Below are 18,670 nucleotides of genomic sequence, written 5' to 3'. Positions count from 1 at the left end.
GAGAAGTACTGTGATCTGGCGATTCTTCGGGGCTGCGTTTTGCTTCATGAACGTGTGAGTTTCCCTTTTCTATTTTTCACTTCCCTTTTTTGCCCCTTTCTTTAGGGGGAAAATGCATCATTTGGAATCTCTGATTGATCCCCCCCTGTTATTTTCTTTTCTTTCTCCGTAGATGACAATATTTCTAGGAACGTGGGAAAAAGAAGGGCTGTCTTTTCCTAAGACTTTGCGTGGTTAACGAGCTGACCCCTTCCCCTGAAAATGAACAGAATAATTCCACGTTTTATGTCTCGTTTCTACCTGCAAAAGCATGGCCACCAGCGGCGGAAGGGGTGAAATCCACGGCGGCGATATCGAGCTTATTAAAGAATAATTTAAGCGTGCCCAGGCAGGCCATCAAATTGTTGGAATGCAACTTAACATCCGCTGGCGGTGATGCTTGCAATTCCTGGCTGTCACGAAACTTCAATCACCTCTGATTGAAAGAGCGTCAATAGAGTGGCCCTGCAACTTAAAAGAAAAAAAAAAAAAATACACAGCTGATTGATATTTGGGCTACCTTCGTATCTGTCTGTCTGATTAATGTTTAATGATAATATATACATGTGGAGATTAACGTCTAATACTTGATCAAATCAAACTCACTGATAGTTTTGTAATGATTGTGTTTTAAGTTACAAAATAAAACATGTATGATCATCATAATATGACTTCTGAGTGAGAATGGTAATGTTCATCAACTTTTAGATGTAAAGATATTGCTCATTAAGCTGATATGAATGCTGTTAGATAGAACAAAAGTAAATAATGAGAAGAGAAAGAATAATGACGACAGTTCCTTGATAAATGACACAAGCCGAAGCTCTGAGAAATACAAGCTCAACTTTCTAATATTTTATTTATTTACCCCCTTAACTACTCCCCTCGCCTGGGATTTAAAGTTCTCCCTTAACTGGGAACAACAGACTTCTGGAACATAGAACAGACCAAGCGGCCATGCAGAAATGTACTGTATTCAAGCATGGGTCAGTTGAGAGTGTAAAGTGCAGCTTCAACATAAACAGTCTCATCTTGATCAATCAGTTTACTTTCTATCATGAGAAACAACAATGATTCCGGACTTTATATAATTCCGAATTTACGTTCTTTGAACTACGCAATTCTTTGTGATTTTCCCAAGTCCCTTCATAGCAATGCAATCGAATCACTTTATTACAAAAAGGGGGGTGGGAAGAGGAAATATGAAGTATAACTTGCATTTCTAGCCATGCAAACAGTAATGAAACCGAGTAAAGGGGTAGTAAATATGCTAGACAGACAAATCTTAAGTGAAAATACATTCAATGCTGAGTTGCATCCAAGGAAAGTGAGGGAGAGAAAAGATTGAAAGAGAAGATATTACATGATGTCATTCTCATGGTCAATAAGCACCTGCCATTTATTCTACTGGTTTAGGGACGTTATTATCATTATCGACTGAGAAATCACGGAAGACCGTAGGCGGGAGTCATGTCATTAACTTATAAAAAAGAGTGTCCGACACGAGAGAGCATGCGATTTAAATAAGATAGCCGATGGCTCCATCCAGATCCCCACCAGCAGCTTCAAGAGCTTGTAGTGCTTCTTCTCGCGTGAAGCCAAGATCCGTTATCTTGGAAATTGACTCAGCGGGCCATCGCGATGCCGACAATTGCTGGCTGGACGCATAAGTGTTCCGATTATTGAAGGAGGTGGAGGACGGCCCAGCAGAGGAAGCAGAGTGAATGTTTATTTTTGGTGTGGAAGCAGGAGAGATTGGGGAATTTGCTGCCTTGAAGTGGGACTGTGGAGTGGAGGATGAAGGCGGGTTAGCCGGATGGGTGACAGCACCTGACCGGGCACCTACAATGGCACCATCACGTCCATGCACCTGTGGCTCATCTTCGGGTTCATCGTGCTTGGGAATATCTGCTTCGTTGAGGAAGGGCACGGTCTGACCTGCGATCCTTAAAACGTTATCTTGCAGATCAATGCAGGCTTGATGTCGTTTAAGCATATCGAGCCCAAGAAGAAGGTCGATGTGTTTGCCGTCCATCACAGTAAACGAGCAGGAAAGGAAAATATCTCCGATTTTAATCTGGGCGGAGTGTACTCGTCCGAGGATATCAGCTGTCCCAACGCCTTTAGCAATGCCACCATAGCGACGGTCTATTAAGCGCATGATATTGCATGCAGAGGCGCATTCTGGTGACATTATTGTGACTTGTGCACCCGAGTCAACGAAAGCCTTTACCCGCTGGCCGTTCACTTCAACAGGTATATACAGCATGCTTACCCGACCAAAAGCTAGAATGAGCTATCAGTAACCACACGACACTAGACGAAAGGATAAAATACAATCGTAGCAATACCACTCACCTTCAGGTGTGTGCTCCATCGCTGCTTGTAGATTCTCCAAGACTGCATTTTGGCGAATAATTTCTTCAATCTCTCTCTGCGCATCCACGTTAAATGGATCCGCATTTAAAATTGCAATTTTTGCTTCCTTCGCAGCGATTGCCTCTGCCTCTTGCCGTTGTTGCGCGAGCAGCACTTCACGGAACTGTTGCGCATTCCCTGCTGCTTCTGCTAGTGCTGGATTTTGTCTTCGCACCCCCTCTAGCACTCTTGGATCACCTAGCATATGTAGCCGCAATGTCTCTGGATCTGGCATAGATCCCTGTCTGGTGGCTTGTTCGTTATCTGAACTTGCATTTCCTCCCGCTAACCGCCGTATGTTGTTGTGCTGTTGCTGTTGCTGTTGCTGTTGCTGTTGCTGTTGCTGTTGCTGTGGGCGTGGTGGCTGAGTTAGAATCTGCATGGCAAGCATGTCTCCCTCCGTAATCTTGGCTTGTGCCAATGTCTGAGAATCGCTTGCTAAGAGCCGGTTATTGAAGAAAAGACGCAATGCGGAAGGAGTTACGTTAATATCGCTTTGTATGACGGCTTTGAGATCTGCGATAGTCATGTCGTCTCCAACATCGAGGGATATGAGATCGGAGTCGACTTGCAGGTCCGACGCGACAACGGATACAGATATTTTCCTACAGAGTAGACGTCAGACGCGAAACTAGCAAACAAAATTCGAGTTCCGTTTCCAGGATAAAACAATCTTACATAGTTACCGAGGGGGGCCCCCTTTTGGGCCGGACGATCGATTCGTTGTCAGATAGAGCAGGCTGCAGCGTTCTAAGGTTGGAGTCGGAGGAGAAAGGAAATTCCTAGGTTGGAATATCTAGTCTAAGGGTAAGAAAGCAGATGTCCAGAGAAAGCGGCAAATAATGGGCTGTTTAAATGAAGTGTCTCAAGCCGGTCCCAGAGAGAAAGGAGGTATGGTGAGGGCAACGTAGTGGTGGAGAGGCAAGATGATGGCGGAGCAACAACACGCAGCTTCAACTATTTCTGGTTATAGCTAGGACGGAGGCCACACAGATACAGCTGGTTGAGCAAAGGGAGACTGAAGCAGAGAGATATTAGATAGGTAAATAAATAAATAAATAAAAAAGAGAAATTAATCCAAATCTAAAGGGGAACGGGAAAGAAGAACAGAGAAGTTGGGCGAAGTGAGAGACCGGGAGGCTTACTAACACAGCCAAGGCTGCTGGAGCTCATTCTGACATCCATCTATTTTAACATCGCTCAGCACAAGAACAAGGAGAAGCGCAACCCAATACAACTTACCTAGGTATGTGCTGTACGGAGCTCTATTTACAGGAGTTCTCACTCATTGTCATCCTCACTGCTGATTTTGCAGCGCAGTCCTCAACAGGATAATGATTCCCGTCCCTTATGTTGACGCCGCCACGTTATCCCGTTCTACCTGCGACATGCTAGTTACAACACAGGTGATCTCTTTTTTTGTCTACGGTAACCCTTTTATCAGCTAGTCCATGATGAGAGGAAAGAGAATCATTGAGGGAGAGTCGCAGATGTCTCAGCACCAGCGTCACCCTCGCTCACCGTGGAGATAGATCCTCCAACTCTGAATCATCGCGACCCCATGAATGAAATTACATTGATAGACACACCTGCCTCCCTGTCGCGATAATATCGCACCATGATTCACTAAACCATTTTCCGAGGAGAACACATCAAGTGGCTGGCCATTGGGATTATCCAGGTTGCTGTTGCTTCTCATGAATGAACGTTACTGCAGCTCTATCCAGCCTTTTTTTCAGGAACCGCGTTTCCCTGTCGACCATAGCTGAGATGAGAGTTTATACCAGGGTTTCCGCGGTGTATTTACTTTGCAATGATTTAATGACTCCGGGCAATTGTTCCGCCAAAAGCAACACCTGCTCTTATCCTTGAGCCAGCATCAATTTGTGATCGATCAAGTTCTCCAGAGTAATTACAGCTTCTAGTTCTGGTTGCCAGGTTCTTCTTGAAGGCGACACGAAATACCGGCAGTTAACATCGGGAAGGAAATGAACGATGTAAACACACACCGAAGCTACTAGTTAACAGTAGTTTGTTTGTCATTTGGCCAGCGAATTTACCAAAAATTTTAACCAGCTAGTTTTATTGACCTTCGCTATATCCCCCAACGACCATGACATTTTAAAGAGCATGACTCGCGCTTCTAATACGCAGGCCAATCGATATAACGCCCAATTCTCATTGGAGGATACTCTATTCGTTTTGTGGTTGTATGCGGCTCGCACCTGACAGTAATCCCGAATCCGTGAAACATATGCATGTTTTTCTCTATATCTCCAATGGAATTACCCTTCTATGTTGTGGCCGGTTGGAGATAGAAGATGAATGCGATACGGCCATGTCTCCTTGATCATAAACTAGTTCAACAAATATCTGGCATGGATCTTGACTTCCCGCCGAAATAGTATCTGAACAACTGAGTGAGAAGTAGATGAGCCTGTTTTGGTTAGGTGAGAGAATATAACCTGAGGGTTTTTCCATAAAACAAAACAAGGTGGTTAACTACCTTAATCATTCGAAGGCAAGTATCCAAGTTAGCTACGATGGGGAGAATTTACCGGCAGATTTGAGTCCCGTTGTGACGTCCGTCACCTTGAATTACCACATTAAGCGATTTAATTTGCTTGTCTAGACTAAACATAAAAATGCCGAGTAGGATATGGGCAAGACGTCAAAAATAGTTATAAATTCACTATATCTGAATGATTTGTACTCGCTGTCCTGTTTATGTATCCCCGAACATCGAATCTCTCGAACAAGGCATGGAGGGTGATTACCCCGCCACTGCAGGAACAAAATAAGTGTCACTTTAGTGTGACTCCGAAGTAACTTTCACTCCATCAATTGATATACTGTGTATTGAGGTACCCTTGAAGTACCACACATTCGTTGTCTATGCCCATTTGGCATGTTCAACCCACCAACCCCGCCCCGCAATCTTTTCTTTCAAAAAAAATCTTCAATTTTTCCTTCAAGAGCTCAGAGATTCCCGCATCCTCAAAATCCAGAGAAATTACCAGATAAAATGTACTCTTATGCAACCCGCCCAAGGCCAAAGAAACCACAACCACGACCACGACTTAGTTATCTGTCCGCTCGCCTGCTCTTAAATAGTCGATTGAATTGCAAAAGAATTTCTTCTTTATCAACGACCAGAGTGAATTAATAAAAGTAAAAGAAACAAATTACTTACATACGTATATACATACATTAACAAAAAGCAAACAGGCGACAATGCCCATCTTTGTAGTGGTTTTGGGTTGCAAAGTTGCCCCTCACTCCAATAACCTACAAACTTGGCACTTGCGGCACTGGCTCCCAACTTAACATCACCAACGCCTGCATCACACCTGTGATGCCCATATGAAGACCAGACCAGAATCAACCCTGCAAAGTAAGGAAACGTCCCATCTCTTCTGCGAATACCAGATAGTGAAGCCTGTCCGAGAGCTGGTTGATCATTTAAACTATTTATGCCTATTGAAAGAGGTGTGTTCTTTTTGAAAGTTGAAAACTCTGCCCATCCCACGAATCCTTTGTCGTCGCGGGACACTGTTTATCTGTCTTTTCCTTCCACCCTCTCTGTGTGTGAACATATCTCCTCCCAGTTTTCTTGTACCGCAGGATCGCAGGAATTCCTCCCCAGATACAAAAACTACACAAAACTCGATTAGATGCGCTAATCTAGATATCATCATAGGCGGAATCCCTGCAGCTCTCTCCTCTCCCCCACATTCTTTCCATCCCGTCCGAATCCTTCACCATTTGAGATATCAGAAATGTCAGAAAACGGTATGGCAGTGTTTAATCCACCAGTTGAATTGTCTGCCGGTAAAAATAATAAGAATATAATAATAACGGCTCCCCTGGAGTCATCATTTTCCCCCGCACCGCAGATTCCACAGATCCCTCACGATCCAAATTACATCCTCTCCCCCTCACGGAACAGTCGAGACTTGCTGAGCGTTCCAAGCTAGCACAGGCAGATAGCATCGTGACTAACGAATTGGAGCTGGAAGGGGACGACATTGATGATGACGAGGACGGGTTTGTCGAAGTTGACCATGACGACGTAGCTGACTATGGATGGTACTTCCGGCGCCCACCACCGACGAAGCCTACACAGCTAGATCAACTACATCCATTCGTCCAGCTGCTGTCTTTATCAAATGTGAATGATTGTCTGGCGGTCGAGGCGGCGTTTCCGGAGCATCAGAGGTGTACGGAGGAAAAGGTAATTTATTTCGCCTTTTTATATTCTTTTTATCCATGAGCAAGGGGGATGTGACAAAAGTCGCCAGGTTTTTTTTTTTTTTTTTTTTTTTTTTTTTTTTTTCTTTCCCTGAATTATATCTAATGTGCCTACCACAGATATTATATCGTTTAACCAAATGCCCCGAACTATCCTTGGGCATCTTCTCCCTTCCCCCACGGGAGCCCGGCCAACCTAAACCACAACCAACACTCGTCGCCCACATTCTAGCCACAAGAACCCCAGCACTATGCGTAACCGATGCCTCCATAGGTATCCCGCCAAACTGGCAAGACAAAACCACCCCCACCTCCACACTCGGAGCTGACAACGGGTCAGAACCTCTCGGCCACCAGGACCAAGGATCCACAATCGCAGTGCACTCCCTCGCAGTCTTGCCAGAGCACCAGGGTAAGCGTCTGGGATCAACTCTTATGAAATCGTATATCCAGCGGATCAAGGATGCCGCTATTGCTAACCGTATTGCGCTCCTGGCGCATGACCATCTGATACCGTTTTACACCAGTTTGGGGTTTGAGAATCGGGGTTTGAGTGACTGCACGTTTGGGGGTGGGGGATGGTATAGCATGGTATGCATACTTACATACCCATATCTACATCAACCGCATGAATTTCAACACTAATCAACTATTGGTGACAAAATGTAGGTTCTAGAGTTCTCAGACGCGGGAGTTTGAGCTATACAAAAGTCCCAACAAACCAATTTCTGTTTTTCGGTGTTTCTGTGGGATGTTGCAATGCCTTACCTATTCTATTTCTATCTTTCGTGATTATTTTCCCTTCTTCCTATCATTTTTACCCTCCCAATTTTCATTCCTTTTATTTCTCCATTTTCCTTTTCCTTTTCATTTTTTTTTTTTCCGTCTCTTTTTCGGGGTTTGGTTTGGCTTGGTCTCATGCTGTACTATTTATTCACTCAGCACAAGCATGAGTATGAACCTGAGCATTCCACATGCTTTTCGGCTTTATGGTCGGTTAGATTGGAAGAAATCGGAGTAGTAAGCGCAGTCAGAAGGGTTGCATGATATGCTATCTGCCGTTGACATTGACCTGGACATCGGCAGAAAAGCTGATTATCCTCATCCGCGGTCCGTTTGACTATTGTTATTTCCTTCACATATGGTGTCAAACCACCTGGGAAACTCTGTTTTCGAAGAATAATTTATTCCCTCCTCCCTTTTTTTATTTGTTTTGCCCCCCTTTACAACAGGATTTTTGACGCGGCTAAGATAATGGTAGTGCTTTTTATATCTAATTTTAAACACGGAATAATGACAGTATAGGGATGGGCGGATGTTAGTATGTAAGGCTGTTCTTATGCACTGTTGTCATGTTTGCATTATTTCTTATTGTATATAGGGTGCTCTATTCGGAGACTTATTATTTATATATACACAGCATCAAGTGCCAGGAACAACTGGTATACGATCATTTGTCTTCTCTTGGTTTGATATTATGGTTGTGGGAAGGACGGGCAATCAGGAGCTGTTAGTGTGGAGGACAGACAGAATTTGTGGATATTAAGACCTAATTTTGGCATAAGGCTGTTGGAATGAATCCCTAAGACAAGTAATCAATGTTAATATATCATATTCACTAGTTATTGTGCAATGGGTATTTTGCAGTTGATAAGCTGATAGGCTAAACCTTCCCTTCTGCTTCTCCCCACCGGCTCGGGAAAAACTTCCATTGCAGGTCATCATTTCCAACCACTTGAACACTTTTTTATGTTTTTTCTGGAATTCTGCTGCAGAAGACGACGACGACGGCGAGGAAAGACAACGACTGTAAGGCACCCGCTTTGCATCCATTTATCTCATCGAGTCCCCTCTGTCTTCCCATCCGCCTCCTCCTTATTGCTTTTCTTTAAGCAGGTATCATGAAAACGACTTGGAAAGAGGTATGTTTGACCCATTCAATCCGTGGATCTTATTTATCCATTCCTATCCGGCTTATTTTTGCGGAATGGACTTGTTGTTGTGGAGAATACGAAATTTGGTGGCTGATTTGATAAATTCTACCTCTCTTCTTTTGCTGTCAATAGATTCAGCCTGTGCCTTCGAGCCAGGAGTTCCTGGATATCGTTCTTAGTCGGACACAGAGGCGGTTGCCCACACAGATTCGGGCTGGGTTTAAGATTAGTCGGATCAGAGGTGGGTTGTTATTTTCCATATATATTTCTTTCAGGAGTCTCCTATTCGATAGGGGATTGGTGGATGGACCAGTATATTATTTGACAAAAGAGAAGCTATCGCTTTGGATGCAAGCTGGTGGTCGTTGGAAAAAATTATACAAGCTGACATGCTTCACGACTTCTGTAGCCTTTTATACCAGAAAAGTCAAGTTCACATCAGAGACCTTTTGCGAGAAATTCCAAGCGATACTGGAAGGATTCCCAAGACTGCAGGATATTCATCCATTTCGTGAGTTGGGCCCAGTTTTCCTGTGCTCGGAGAAGATGTGTGATTTCTCAAGTGATCATCTACTGATTTGAACCTTTCTCTGTGTGTTTTAGACAAGGATTTGATGAATACACTTTACGATGCCGACCATTTTCGTATTGCTCTCGGCCAGCTTGCCACTGCCAAACATCTGATAGAAACCGTTTCCCGGGACTATGTCCGCCTCATCAAATATGCCCAGTCACTATTCCAGTGCAAACAGCTCAAAAGAGCTGCTCTGGGTCGTATGGCGACGATATGCAGACGTTTGAAGGATCCGCTTGTCTATCTCGAACAGGTGCGGCAGCATCTTGGGCGTCTGCCCTCGATTGATCCCAATACTAGAACGCTCCTTATCTGTGGATATCCCAACGTTGGCAAGTCCAGCTTTCTGAGAAATATCACCAAGGCGGATGTCGACGTACAGCCGTATGCCTTCACTACCAAAAGCTTGTTCGTCGGGCATTTCGATTACAAGTACCTTCGCTTCCAGGCTATTGACACCCCTGGCATCTTGGACCACCCTCTTGAAGAGATGAATACGATTGAAATGCAGTCAATTACCGCTATTGCTCATTTGAGATCTGTGATTCTCTATTTTATGGACTTGTCGGAACAGTGTGGCTATTCAGTGACGGATCAAATTAAACTATTCAACAGCATTAAGCCGCTGTTTGCAAATAAGATCGTTTACGTGGTGGTTAATAAAATCGATGTAATGCGACCAGAAGATTTGGATGCATCGACCCAAGAAGAACTCCAGTCTATCTTGAAACCGGCGGAAGTGGAGATGCTGCAGGTTTCGTGTGCAACTACAGAAGGAGTTACAGCCGTGAAGAATGCTGCCTGTGACAGACTTCTCGCAGAGAGAGTGGCCCAGAAGCTGAAAACGGGTTCTAACAATGCAGGTACTCCGTCTGGAAGGCTGGGTGATCTTTTGGCTAGAATCCACGTTGCACAACCCATTGGTGGAGTCACTTGCGAAGTCTTCATACCCGAAGCAGTCAAATCGCTGAAGAAATACGATAAGCACGATCCTGAGAAACGCAAGCTTGCAAGGGACACGGAAGAAGAGAACGGCGGTGCGGGTGTATTTAACGTAAATTTGAAAGATAGCTACATGCTTGCGAATGACGAGTGGAAACACGACAAGATCCCCGAAGTATGGAATGGCAAGAACGTCTACGACTTTGTGGATCCTGACATTGAGGCGAAGCTTGCCGCGCTGGAAGAGGAGGAGGAGAAACTGGAGGCGGAAGGATACTATGATTCCGACGAGAGCGTCGAAGATGCAGAGGAAGTCGACATTCGCATGAAGGCTGACCTCATCCGCGAGAAGCAGCAGTTGATCCGCAACGCGTCCAAGATGCGAAAATCCCTCAAGAACCGCGCACTTATCCCTCGCAGCGTCAAAGCTCGCAAACTCTCTGAAATGAATTCTCATTTGCAATCAATCGGTTACGACGCGCAATCCGCGTCCAGCCGCGTTCAAACCCAATCCCAATACCGTGGCCGGACGACCTCCCGAACCGGGGTCGAAGCGGCGGATGCTATGGAGATCGACAGTGGTGCTGCCAACACCTCTCGGCATGAACTGCTTGAACGCGCCAAAAGCAGAGCTCGCAGCCAGGGGCCAACCAATCGTCTTGTCGACGGCATAACAGATATACAATCTCGAAGCAAGGCTGATAGGATGGCCAGGCTTGCGCAGAAGAAGATGAATCGGATGGCGAGACAAGGTGAAGCAGATCGACATCAAACGGCTTCTTTGGCAAAGCATTTGGTGAGTGATATATATGTTGAAGTTTATTTCTTCCCTTGTCTCTGTTTAGCTATAATGCGGGACATATTGCTAACTGTGAATCACCCCCTTCCCTTCTTTTTTCCCGTTTTATAGTTCTCTGGGAAACGTGGAATCGGCAAGACTCAACGCCGCTGAGAGGCGCTGGACTCTGGCGTTCAATAATAGGATGAGATCCAGGGTTGGCATTGGAGTTCATGGATTATTTTATTTTATTTTCATTTGTTTGTTTATGTTCTGTGTTTGATTTTATATTTTTTCTTCCCGAATGCAATTGCTGTCAATTTATTCTGGACTAGATAGATACCTTCGTTCTTGTACATTGCCGTAGTAATCTACATTCTCTGGCGGAACCTTCCAGTTCATCCCATGCGATATATCCCAAATATATCGTACCATCCCACCATCGATGTCAATATACTGTAAAATATAATCCACATTACCGTCCGCAGCTTCTTATACTGTGCTCCAAAAGAAAGGTCACGTTCCTAGGCCAATTCCGTGCAAGTTACGCCTCGTGTTGAAAAGAGTTCCTTTGTAGGTGTGGAGTTAGCTGAAGCTATAAAATGATTGCTCTTTTTTATATTCTAGGAAGATAAGCAAGCTTTAAATCTCCTGCTTTTCTGTTTTGGACGACGCCCTATTGGCTCTTGATCTATATATGTATATGTAAAAATGCTGTTTGGCTGTTGAGGGACAGGGTTGGAACAGCTATCTACAGCGGTACATCACTATTTTCATGGCAGCTGCGAAATATTCCATCGCAACGTGTGAATTTTAAAAACAAAGTAATGGCACCGCGATCTTCATTATCTAATCACTTTGACATCCAATCAAAGATATCGCATCATCGTATGCCTTGATAATTGGATCGTATAAGCGGTTTGGGTCTTGCGGGGTACCAACGATAACTCCTCTGCCCCCATACGGGAAAAGAATGTCTCGTATAGCTCTGCAAAGAGGTTTGGCATACTCAAATATTGGGGGAAACTCAGATAAAATATCCTCAAACCCATCTGCACCCATGTCGCTTCGTTTAATTCTTGCGATCTCCCTGTAAGTATCAGTGTACCATTTTGTCAGTAAACTGTTGTTCGGTGGAGAAAATTCAACTGTTAAGATGCGCTCAAATCCACCAGCTCCAATGTTGCCTTGTTTGGCATTTGCAATTTTCTCATGGCTTCCAGCGTACCATATTTCTAACATACTATCTCCCAACCAGCCATGTAACTGATACAATGCCCGCAACCGCTTTAACTTGTCCCAACCATGACGGGCACATTGCCAGATAAGCACGTAGAAGAATGACTCGAGATCATGCCGGTAGGTATGGTCGATATTAAGCAGCACCTCAATCGCCATGAACTCCATTGTACCAGTGCGGTGCCGTGCACTGCTTCGCCCACTCCCAACTTCTTTGGCAAGATCCAGATCAATTAGCATGCCTGAGTGGCCATCTGCCTTGTCTGGATCAGTTATTATTATGTTGTTCTCTGAAATATCCCGATGAAGAATGTTCCCATCCAGGTAAAGAGACCGGTGCGCTTTTATTGCATCGCGAAGTGCTGTGAGAAGTTCCAAGGGTGACCTGTAGTCATAGATCAGCCGGCCAGCGGGTGAGATCACAAGACAGTGAAGAACACGGTTGTCATAGAGTTCCTCACCATTCCTGTCGAAGAGACTTGGTTTGTGTGTTGACTGAATGGAGAAAGCTAGTTCATTCTCCTCCTGGGTGTCTCTTGATGATTAATTGATGGAATGTAATTGTTTGAACACCTGCACCCCCTTGTCTGGGTATCTGCACTTCCTGGATGATGACTTTTGACGGATATCTAAGTGACAGGCCTCGGTGAGCGCCTGAGATTGATGGATTGAGGAGGCTCTGCTGAAGGGTGAGCTTTTGAAGTCATGGCGTTTGTTGTTGAAGGTCAGGCTGCAGCGCATGTCAGTGATACTAGTGATGGCACCATGGCCAATGATCCTGGCAACCCCCTGGACATTCTTCTGACCTGCCAGCTTGAGGAGTTCCACCTGTGACTGCCGCTTGTCTGACACCCATGAGAATTTGGCTACGCCCTGTCCATCATTTGCGAGAAAACATGTGGTTCCGCGACACACGATAGCAAACTGACAGGAAAGCATTTCACCCAGCCGCACCTTCTTTTCCTCTGAGTTCTCAGGCTTTTTGACAGTTATTGATTTGTTGCCGTCTTCATCCCTAGCAATAAAGGTGTCCAGTCCCAGCTCCTCATCACTCATCATGGTGTAGCCCACAAGCACTTGAAAGAACCGTTTTGAGTCTGTGTAGACATCAACGATGCCTGAGCTGTAGGGGCCTGAGCGGTCAAACACCCATGCCTCCATCTTGGTCCCGCAGACATTGAATGCATGAATGAACCGCCGGGTGGGCTGCGCAGCAAAGACCTCACGTACACAGCGGCTGATCTGCAGCAGTGTGGCTTTGGTCTTGATCTCATTCTTAGATTTTTTGAGCTCACCAATCACCAGGATGTCTCTCCAGTTGTGTTTGTTTTGTGAGAGGCTCTCATCTCTAGCTCGCAAAAGAAGGTCAACTTGGTGTTCTGCCTTTCAACTAGTAAGATCTGTTTTGCTCACTGTGGTGTAGTAGATGCCACATGATTCTGAGAGAAGGTCTTCTTGAAGACGAAACCACCAGGTGAGGACATTATCCTGTGTAGGAGGATCAGGAAACTGGGCCCAATTACCATCACTGTCTGAGGCCAGTATGCGTTGACAGATGGCATCTGCTTTGCTGCTCCAGTTCTTCTCCTCAAAGTATTTGTCAAAGAAGCCCTCAATGTCTCGAAATGTGCAGTCACATATCTCCTCAAAGATTCTTGAATTCACCAACTCACGTTTCTGCTCAGAACCTATCTGTGATGATGAGGTGGATTTGACTGGCGTGCTGTCAAAGGAGGGAGAGATGCTCACTGGAGGAGTTGTTTGAAGAATGTTGTCAATGAGGCTAAATACAGCTGTCCAGATCTCAAAGTTCCATTTTTCAACACTCTGGACTTCAATGTCTGGTGGCCTTTGAATGACCAGACATACCAGCAGGCGATACTCATCGTATCTGAAGTTTCCTTTTGTCTTTTGGAGGCGCTCGACTAAGCGTGCTAGATCAGATGCCATATTTCCATCATGCATCCGTGAGCGAAGGTTGTAAGCTGCATCCTCTCCCTGTAAAGCAGAGAGGAGTCCCGAAGCTGCTCCTTGATAGAGTTGGTCAAGGCGGGAAGTTACGCGCAGCCCATAGATTTTTTTCAGCTTCCTGAAGCACGCCTCGTAAATTATCCACTGAGTCAGTTGGAGGATGGTTCTTGATAATGTTGCGTTCTTCTTGTGAAAGTCCCTCCATTTGGACGGTATAAAAGACCGTTGAGTTGGTGCGAGGTTAACTAGGAGTTGTAAAGGGAGAAAAGTTAGACTGGTATCCTAATTATACGTGACGAATGAGAAGCAAACACGGGAACAAAAATACAGAATTGTTAGGAAGTTATGATGTATGATATTTGCGAGAGACGATAGCTTGCTGGGAACAGATGCTGGTATATAAATTAAGGGAGCATTAACTACGGTCAAAGGGTTGACCCGGCTTGGCTCTGAGTGAAGAACGCGGATGTGGGGAACGGATGGAGCCGCCGAGCAAGGAACCGGGTGCAGATTAATCCTATTCGATCGCGACGGAATGGTAATAAGCGCGAACGAAAATAGGGGGATTGAAACCGTATTTGGCCAGCTAACCTTGGAAACTAACCCGTCGTGTTGCTGTTGCAGGACGTGCGAAGGCTCTAGAAGAGACACGTTCGGAATATCGTGAATCCCCTAAATTGTGCGTATTTGACCTTCTTGAGTAGCCCGAAACAAGGAAGCGGTTTGATGAATTTTCCATTCTCAAAAGGACCAATCAACACCTATGGGAGTTGCTGCTTTGATGCGGTCAAAGGAACTGACTGGTTCACCAACGAAGTCGCGCTCAACGAAACAAATAAAAGGGGCGGGCTAGGACCGTGCATGACTAAGGCCAAACCAAACCCACCCCTGAGCAGCTCTCCAGAGACCGCTAAAACTTATCCCTTGTTAGCAAAGATGAGGCCCCTTTCCTCAATATATACAATGGAAAAGCACACTTCGCGTGTCCTTTATACTCAAGTGCTCTGTTTACTTTGAATGGCTGCCCTTGAGTGGTTACAATTTAATTTAATCATTCTTTTCATCCCGCTAACGCCAGCGGAGTTGCCATAGTGATTCCCATGGTTTCAGCAAGTTCTCAGCTTCTGAGCCAATAAACAGTCAAGGGGCAGGGCTTACACTAATATTAAAAAGGGAAATCCCTAACAAACCTTAACTCGATATTAGTTCTAGCTTATCTCTATTCTCAGCTATACTCAGCTAGTTCTAACCTTGAGCCTGTAGTCTACAGATGTTAGATGCAGAGATCTTAGACCATGTGCTCTTCACTCTCCACAGATATCTTTTCTGCCATGTCTAGACAAACTTTGGCGAGGGTGGTGTGAAAAGGTACTTATAAAATCAGCAGCGTTTTCATGTAGATAAAACATGAATTTTCACCACAATGAGCTAGTGAAATTGTAACGGGCTAGTTGCTGAGAACAGCCGATAACTAAAGCGTATGAAAACATAAAGGAATCATTAAAGAAGGAAAAAGAAAGACAGATCATGTAGGGATCAGGCTTCCTTTATAAAGGGCAGAGCTTCGGTAGTTAGGGGCTTATACGGGGATGATTGAGGCATTGCCTCGGTGGTGGAGGCGCCGCCTCTGTAGTATATGAATAAGGTGGAGGCGCTGCCTTGATAGCGCTGCTTCGATCGTACGAAGGCAGAGCCTGAGTATCATGAGGGTTAGGGCATAGCCCTTTTAGAGAAATCTCTTAGTAATTGTTGAGATTATTGTCTGAGACTCAATCTCCCTTCTATTCAATTTTCATACTATTTGAATAAAGCATTGTGAGTTAATGAAAATTCTTGATGATTGTTCACTTTTTGAAGAAAAGCATGTTTTCATCAATCACACCCCCAATTCTTGTCTAAATCTTATGAAAATCGAGAGACTGGTCAGTTTCAGCAAGAGCTTTCGGATGATAGTATTCTTAATCGGCTGAGTTTTGAAAAAAGCGTTAGTTAGCCTTCCCCCCCCCCTTTTATTCAAGTCATATTTTTGAAAAGACTATTGCTCTTGATGTGGTGGATCTAATAGACCATCCGTGTTAGCCATCACATTATCTTCATCATCATATGTTCCACCATCATGTCCATCGGTCCCTTCTCATGATGATACATACGCAATGAATGTGGTGCCAGCATATTTGCAAATGTTACTGAAAGGACTATATGGCACGAACAAGACTCCCAGTCGTGGGAACAAACTGATGATAGTGGCCTTTTTCATTATTTACGCATGACACGGTTAGATTCAATCAAATGCAGTAGAAAAGATACGCTTCATCAAGTTTACCTGTTGCACAATCAGCTTGCTGCAATAGAGTTAATGAGATTTAGAATGAATGCATGTTTGGTGCAGAGCACTTACTAAACAGTCCTGGAAGCCAAGAACTATCTCCTCCTCATCATTCAAAAGCCATTTTTGTTCATCAGTGACTGGAATGTTGTAGGTCTCTGCTCAATCAAAATCTATTCAAACAACTCTTTCTGAATCATTTTTGACAATCATCATGTTCCTAGGTTTTTAATCCGTACTCCTGCCCCATGACTCTCCCGTAGGTCTTTGATAAAGTTGTCCATTCATTTCTGTGAGTAGCTGTGCAGATGAATCATCTCATGATTCAGAATGTACTCCAGAAAAATAGCGCTGGGAAGGTATTTATCATGAAGGAACATTTTCTGATAAGATTGGCACAGTTGCAGGTTGAACTTCATCATTATAAAGAATGAGGAATGACTCCATGTCCACACAGCCCTCGCTCCTTTAGTCACCGATAGGCGGCAGACTCAAGCACATGGATATCCAACTCACAATCTTCTGGATCGTAGCACTGACTGTCGTGGCCCTCAACCGTGACACACATCTGGCCACGAAAACCATGACAAGAAATATCACAGAATAATCAGAGGCAAAAAGCTTTGCCTTGAAAATAATTTTGGAAGGTTTGATATTGTTAAACTCCATCATTACCTAGATCCTCTCGAAAGTGAGTCTCTGAGCGTAAAGATGGGTTTGAGACCCTTGATATCATGTGACCTGTCAAGCGGCTTGTTCGCTGCGGCTAATCATGAATAGGTCTAGCCCCGTTCCTCCACTGCCGAGCCCCTTCCATTCGAACCCCAGAGATGCGGCCCATCAAAGGTCGTCGTCAGCAACCGGTGCGCTGGTCGCTCTATCTCTACAGCATCACGCAGCATCGCCATCGCCATCTCTTCAACCTCTCTCTCACACTCACACCCACCCCTAATCCCACGCCTACTAGTACTTACGCTTCTTCTCTCTGCGTAATCCAGTCCCTAGTCTTCTTCTCTACTATCACTTATTATCATTATATTCGTTGCTTTCCAGACCTACAACCTTAAGATTGTTACCCCTCAACTGTCGAGGTCCTTCCCCTCAACCTTTCCCCAAGCCCCCACCTCCACCCTCCCCATACCTCTTCGCCTTCATTGTATTGCCGCCATGCAGTTAAGAGCAGTTTCCATCCTCGCCCTTCTTTTGCCCTCTTTGGCCATGGGAGTCCCGTCTCTCCAACTTTTCGGTCAACCCCAGATACCGTTTACCCCCGCATCCCAAGACTTGATGGTCCCGGGACAAAATCCGTTCAGCTTCTGTGCCTCGCCTGAGACCAATATCTTGACCATCGAATCTGTAGATTTGGATCCAAACCCCCCTACACCGTATGTTTTCTTCTCTCTCTCTCTTTCTTTTTTTTTTTTTCTTCTTAATCTGATGACTTCTGTTGCTAACAACTTACCATGCTCCTGTACCAGCGGCGAAACCCTTCTAATTAACGCTACGGGCATCTTTTCCAAGAAAGTCGATTATGGTTCCAAGGTTTACCTCCAGGTGAAATACGGTCTTATACGATTGATCAACGAGGAGGCGGATTTGTGTGAGCAGATCACAAATGTGGATTTATCATGTCCTCTGGAGAAGGGACCCATGACAATTGCGAAGGAGGTTTTGCTGCCAAAGGAGATTCCACCTGTAAGCAAAATATACAGACCTCCCTTTACTCATCCACAAAATAACTTGTTTTGAACCTGCGGCAGCTTTTGGTTTGTTAACTCCAACGTATTTCGAAAATAGGGAAAGTACACTGTCTATGCCGATGTGAATACTAAGGAGAAGGAACGGATAACCTGCCTCAAGGCCGAGATTATGTTTAACCTATAAACGAAACACCATAAACTATCCCGTACACTGTACTATCTATAGGCTGTGGTCTCGCCAACTGCTTGTTTTGCCCTGCCTATTTCACCCATGCAACGTATCTCGATATTGTCATCGCAAACGGCCCGATATGGCCCCTGCTCAACCAAAACCCCAGCAGGAGTGATTCACGCCTCACCCCAACCTAAAGGATATTGAGGGCATCATGTCATTTTTAAATTTGAATTCCAGTGCTAACTACTTCTCGTGGTGGTAACTCTTTTACTACGGACCGGAGATCTCCCTGCCGCATCCTCCTATAGCGATTTTCTTCCGAC

The 18,670-nt window shown here is 44.9% G+C and overlaps 5 protein-coding genes across 5 annotated transcripts; 3 read left to right on the top strand and 2 right to left on the bottom strand.

Moving 5' to 3' along the window:
* Window positions 1-1,558: 1,558 nt before the first annotated feature.
* On the bottom strand, window positions 1,559-2,986 carry PAAG_03676 (DNA damage-inducible protein; the record flags this gene model as incomplete). Its single annotated transcript, XM_002794037.2, has 2 exons — window positions 1,559-2,325; window positions 2,398-2,986. 2 exons carry the CDS (start codon window positions 2,984-2,986, stop codon window positions 1,559-1,561), a joined length of 1,356 nt encoding a protein of 451 aa, XP_002794083.1.
* A 3,250-nt stretch (window positions 2,987-6,236) lies between these two features.
* PAAG_03673 (hypothetical protein) lies at window positions 6,237-7,407 on the top strand (the record flags this gene model as incomplete). Its single annotated transcript, XM_002794034.1, has 4 exons — window positions 6,237-6,249; window positions 6,354-6,691; window positions 6,829-7,299; window positions 7,378-7,407. 4 exons carry the CDS (start codon window positions 6,237-6,239, stop codon window positions 7,405-7,407), a joined length of 852 nt encoding a protein of 283 aa, XP_002794080.1.
* Window positions 7,408-8,609: 1,202 nt separating this feature from the next.
* On the top strand, window positions 8,610-11,110 carry PAAG_03672 (nucleolar GTP-binding protein; the record flags this gene model as incomplete). Its single annotated transcript, XM_002794033.1, has 5 exons — window positions 8,610-8,630; window positions 8,775-8,883; window positions 9,052-9,153; window positions 9,246-10,954; window positions 11,069-11,110. 5 exons carry the CDS (start codon window positions 8,610-8,612, stop codon window positions 11,108-11,110), a joined length of 1,983 nt encoding a protein of 660 aa, XP_002794079.1.
* Window positions 11,111-11,785: 675 nt separating this feature from the next.
* On the bottom strand, window positions 11,786-14,885 carry PAAG_03671 (hypothetical protein; the record flags this gene model as incomplete). The annotated part of the gene is made up of 4 exons (XM_015845034.1): window positions 11,786-12,670; window positions 12,749-13,558; window positions 13,589-14,391; window positions 14,738-14,885. 4 exons carry the CDS (start codon window positions 14,883-14,885, stop codon window positions 11,786-11,788), a joined length of 2,646 nt encoding a protein of 881 aa, XP_015702123.1.
* Window positions 14,886-17,639: 2,754 nt separating this feature from the next.
* Window positions 17,640-18,356, top strand: PAAG_03669 (phosphatidylglycerol/phosphatidylinositol transfer protein; the record flags this gene model as incomplete). The annotated part of the gene is made up of 3 exons (XM_002794030.2): window positions 17,640-17,857; window positions 17,951-18,167; window positions 18,270-18,356. The coding sequence occupies 3 exons, from the start codon at window positions 17,640-17,642 to the stop codon at window positions 18,354-18,356; spliced, it is 522 nt and encodes a 173-aa protein (XP_002794076.2).
* Window positions 18,357-18,670: the final 314 nt, after the last annotated feature.

Source organism: Paracoccidioides lutzii (assembly GCF_000150705.2).
Source record: "Paracoccidioides lutzii Pb01 unplaced genomic scaffold supercont2.9, whole genome shotgun sequence".
Classification (NCBI taxonomy): Eukaryota; Fungi; Ascomycota; class Eurotiomycetes; order Onygenales; family Ajellomycetaceae; genus Paracoccidioides; species Paracoccidioides lutzii.
This window is presented reverse-complemented; position numbering and strand designations above follow the sequence as displayed.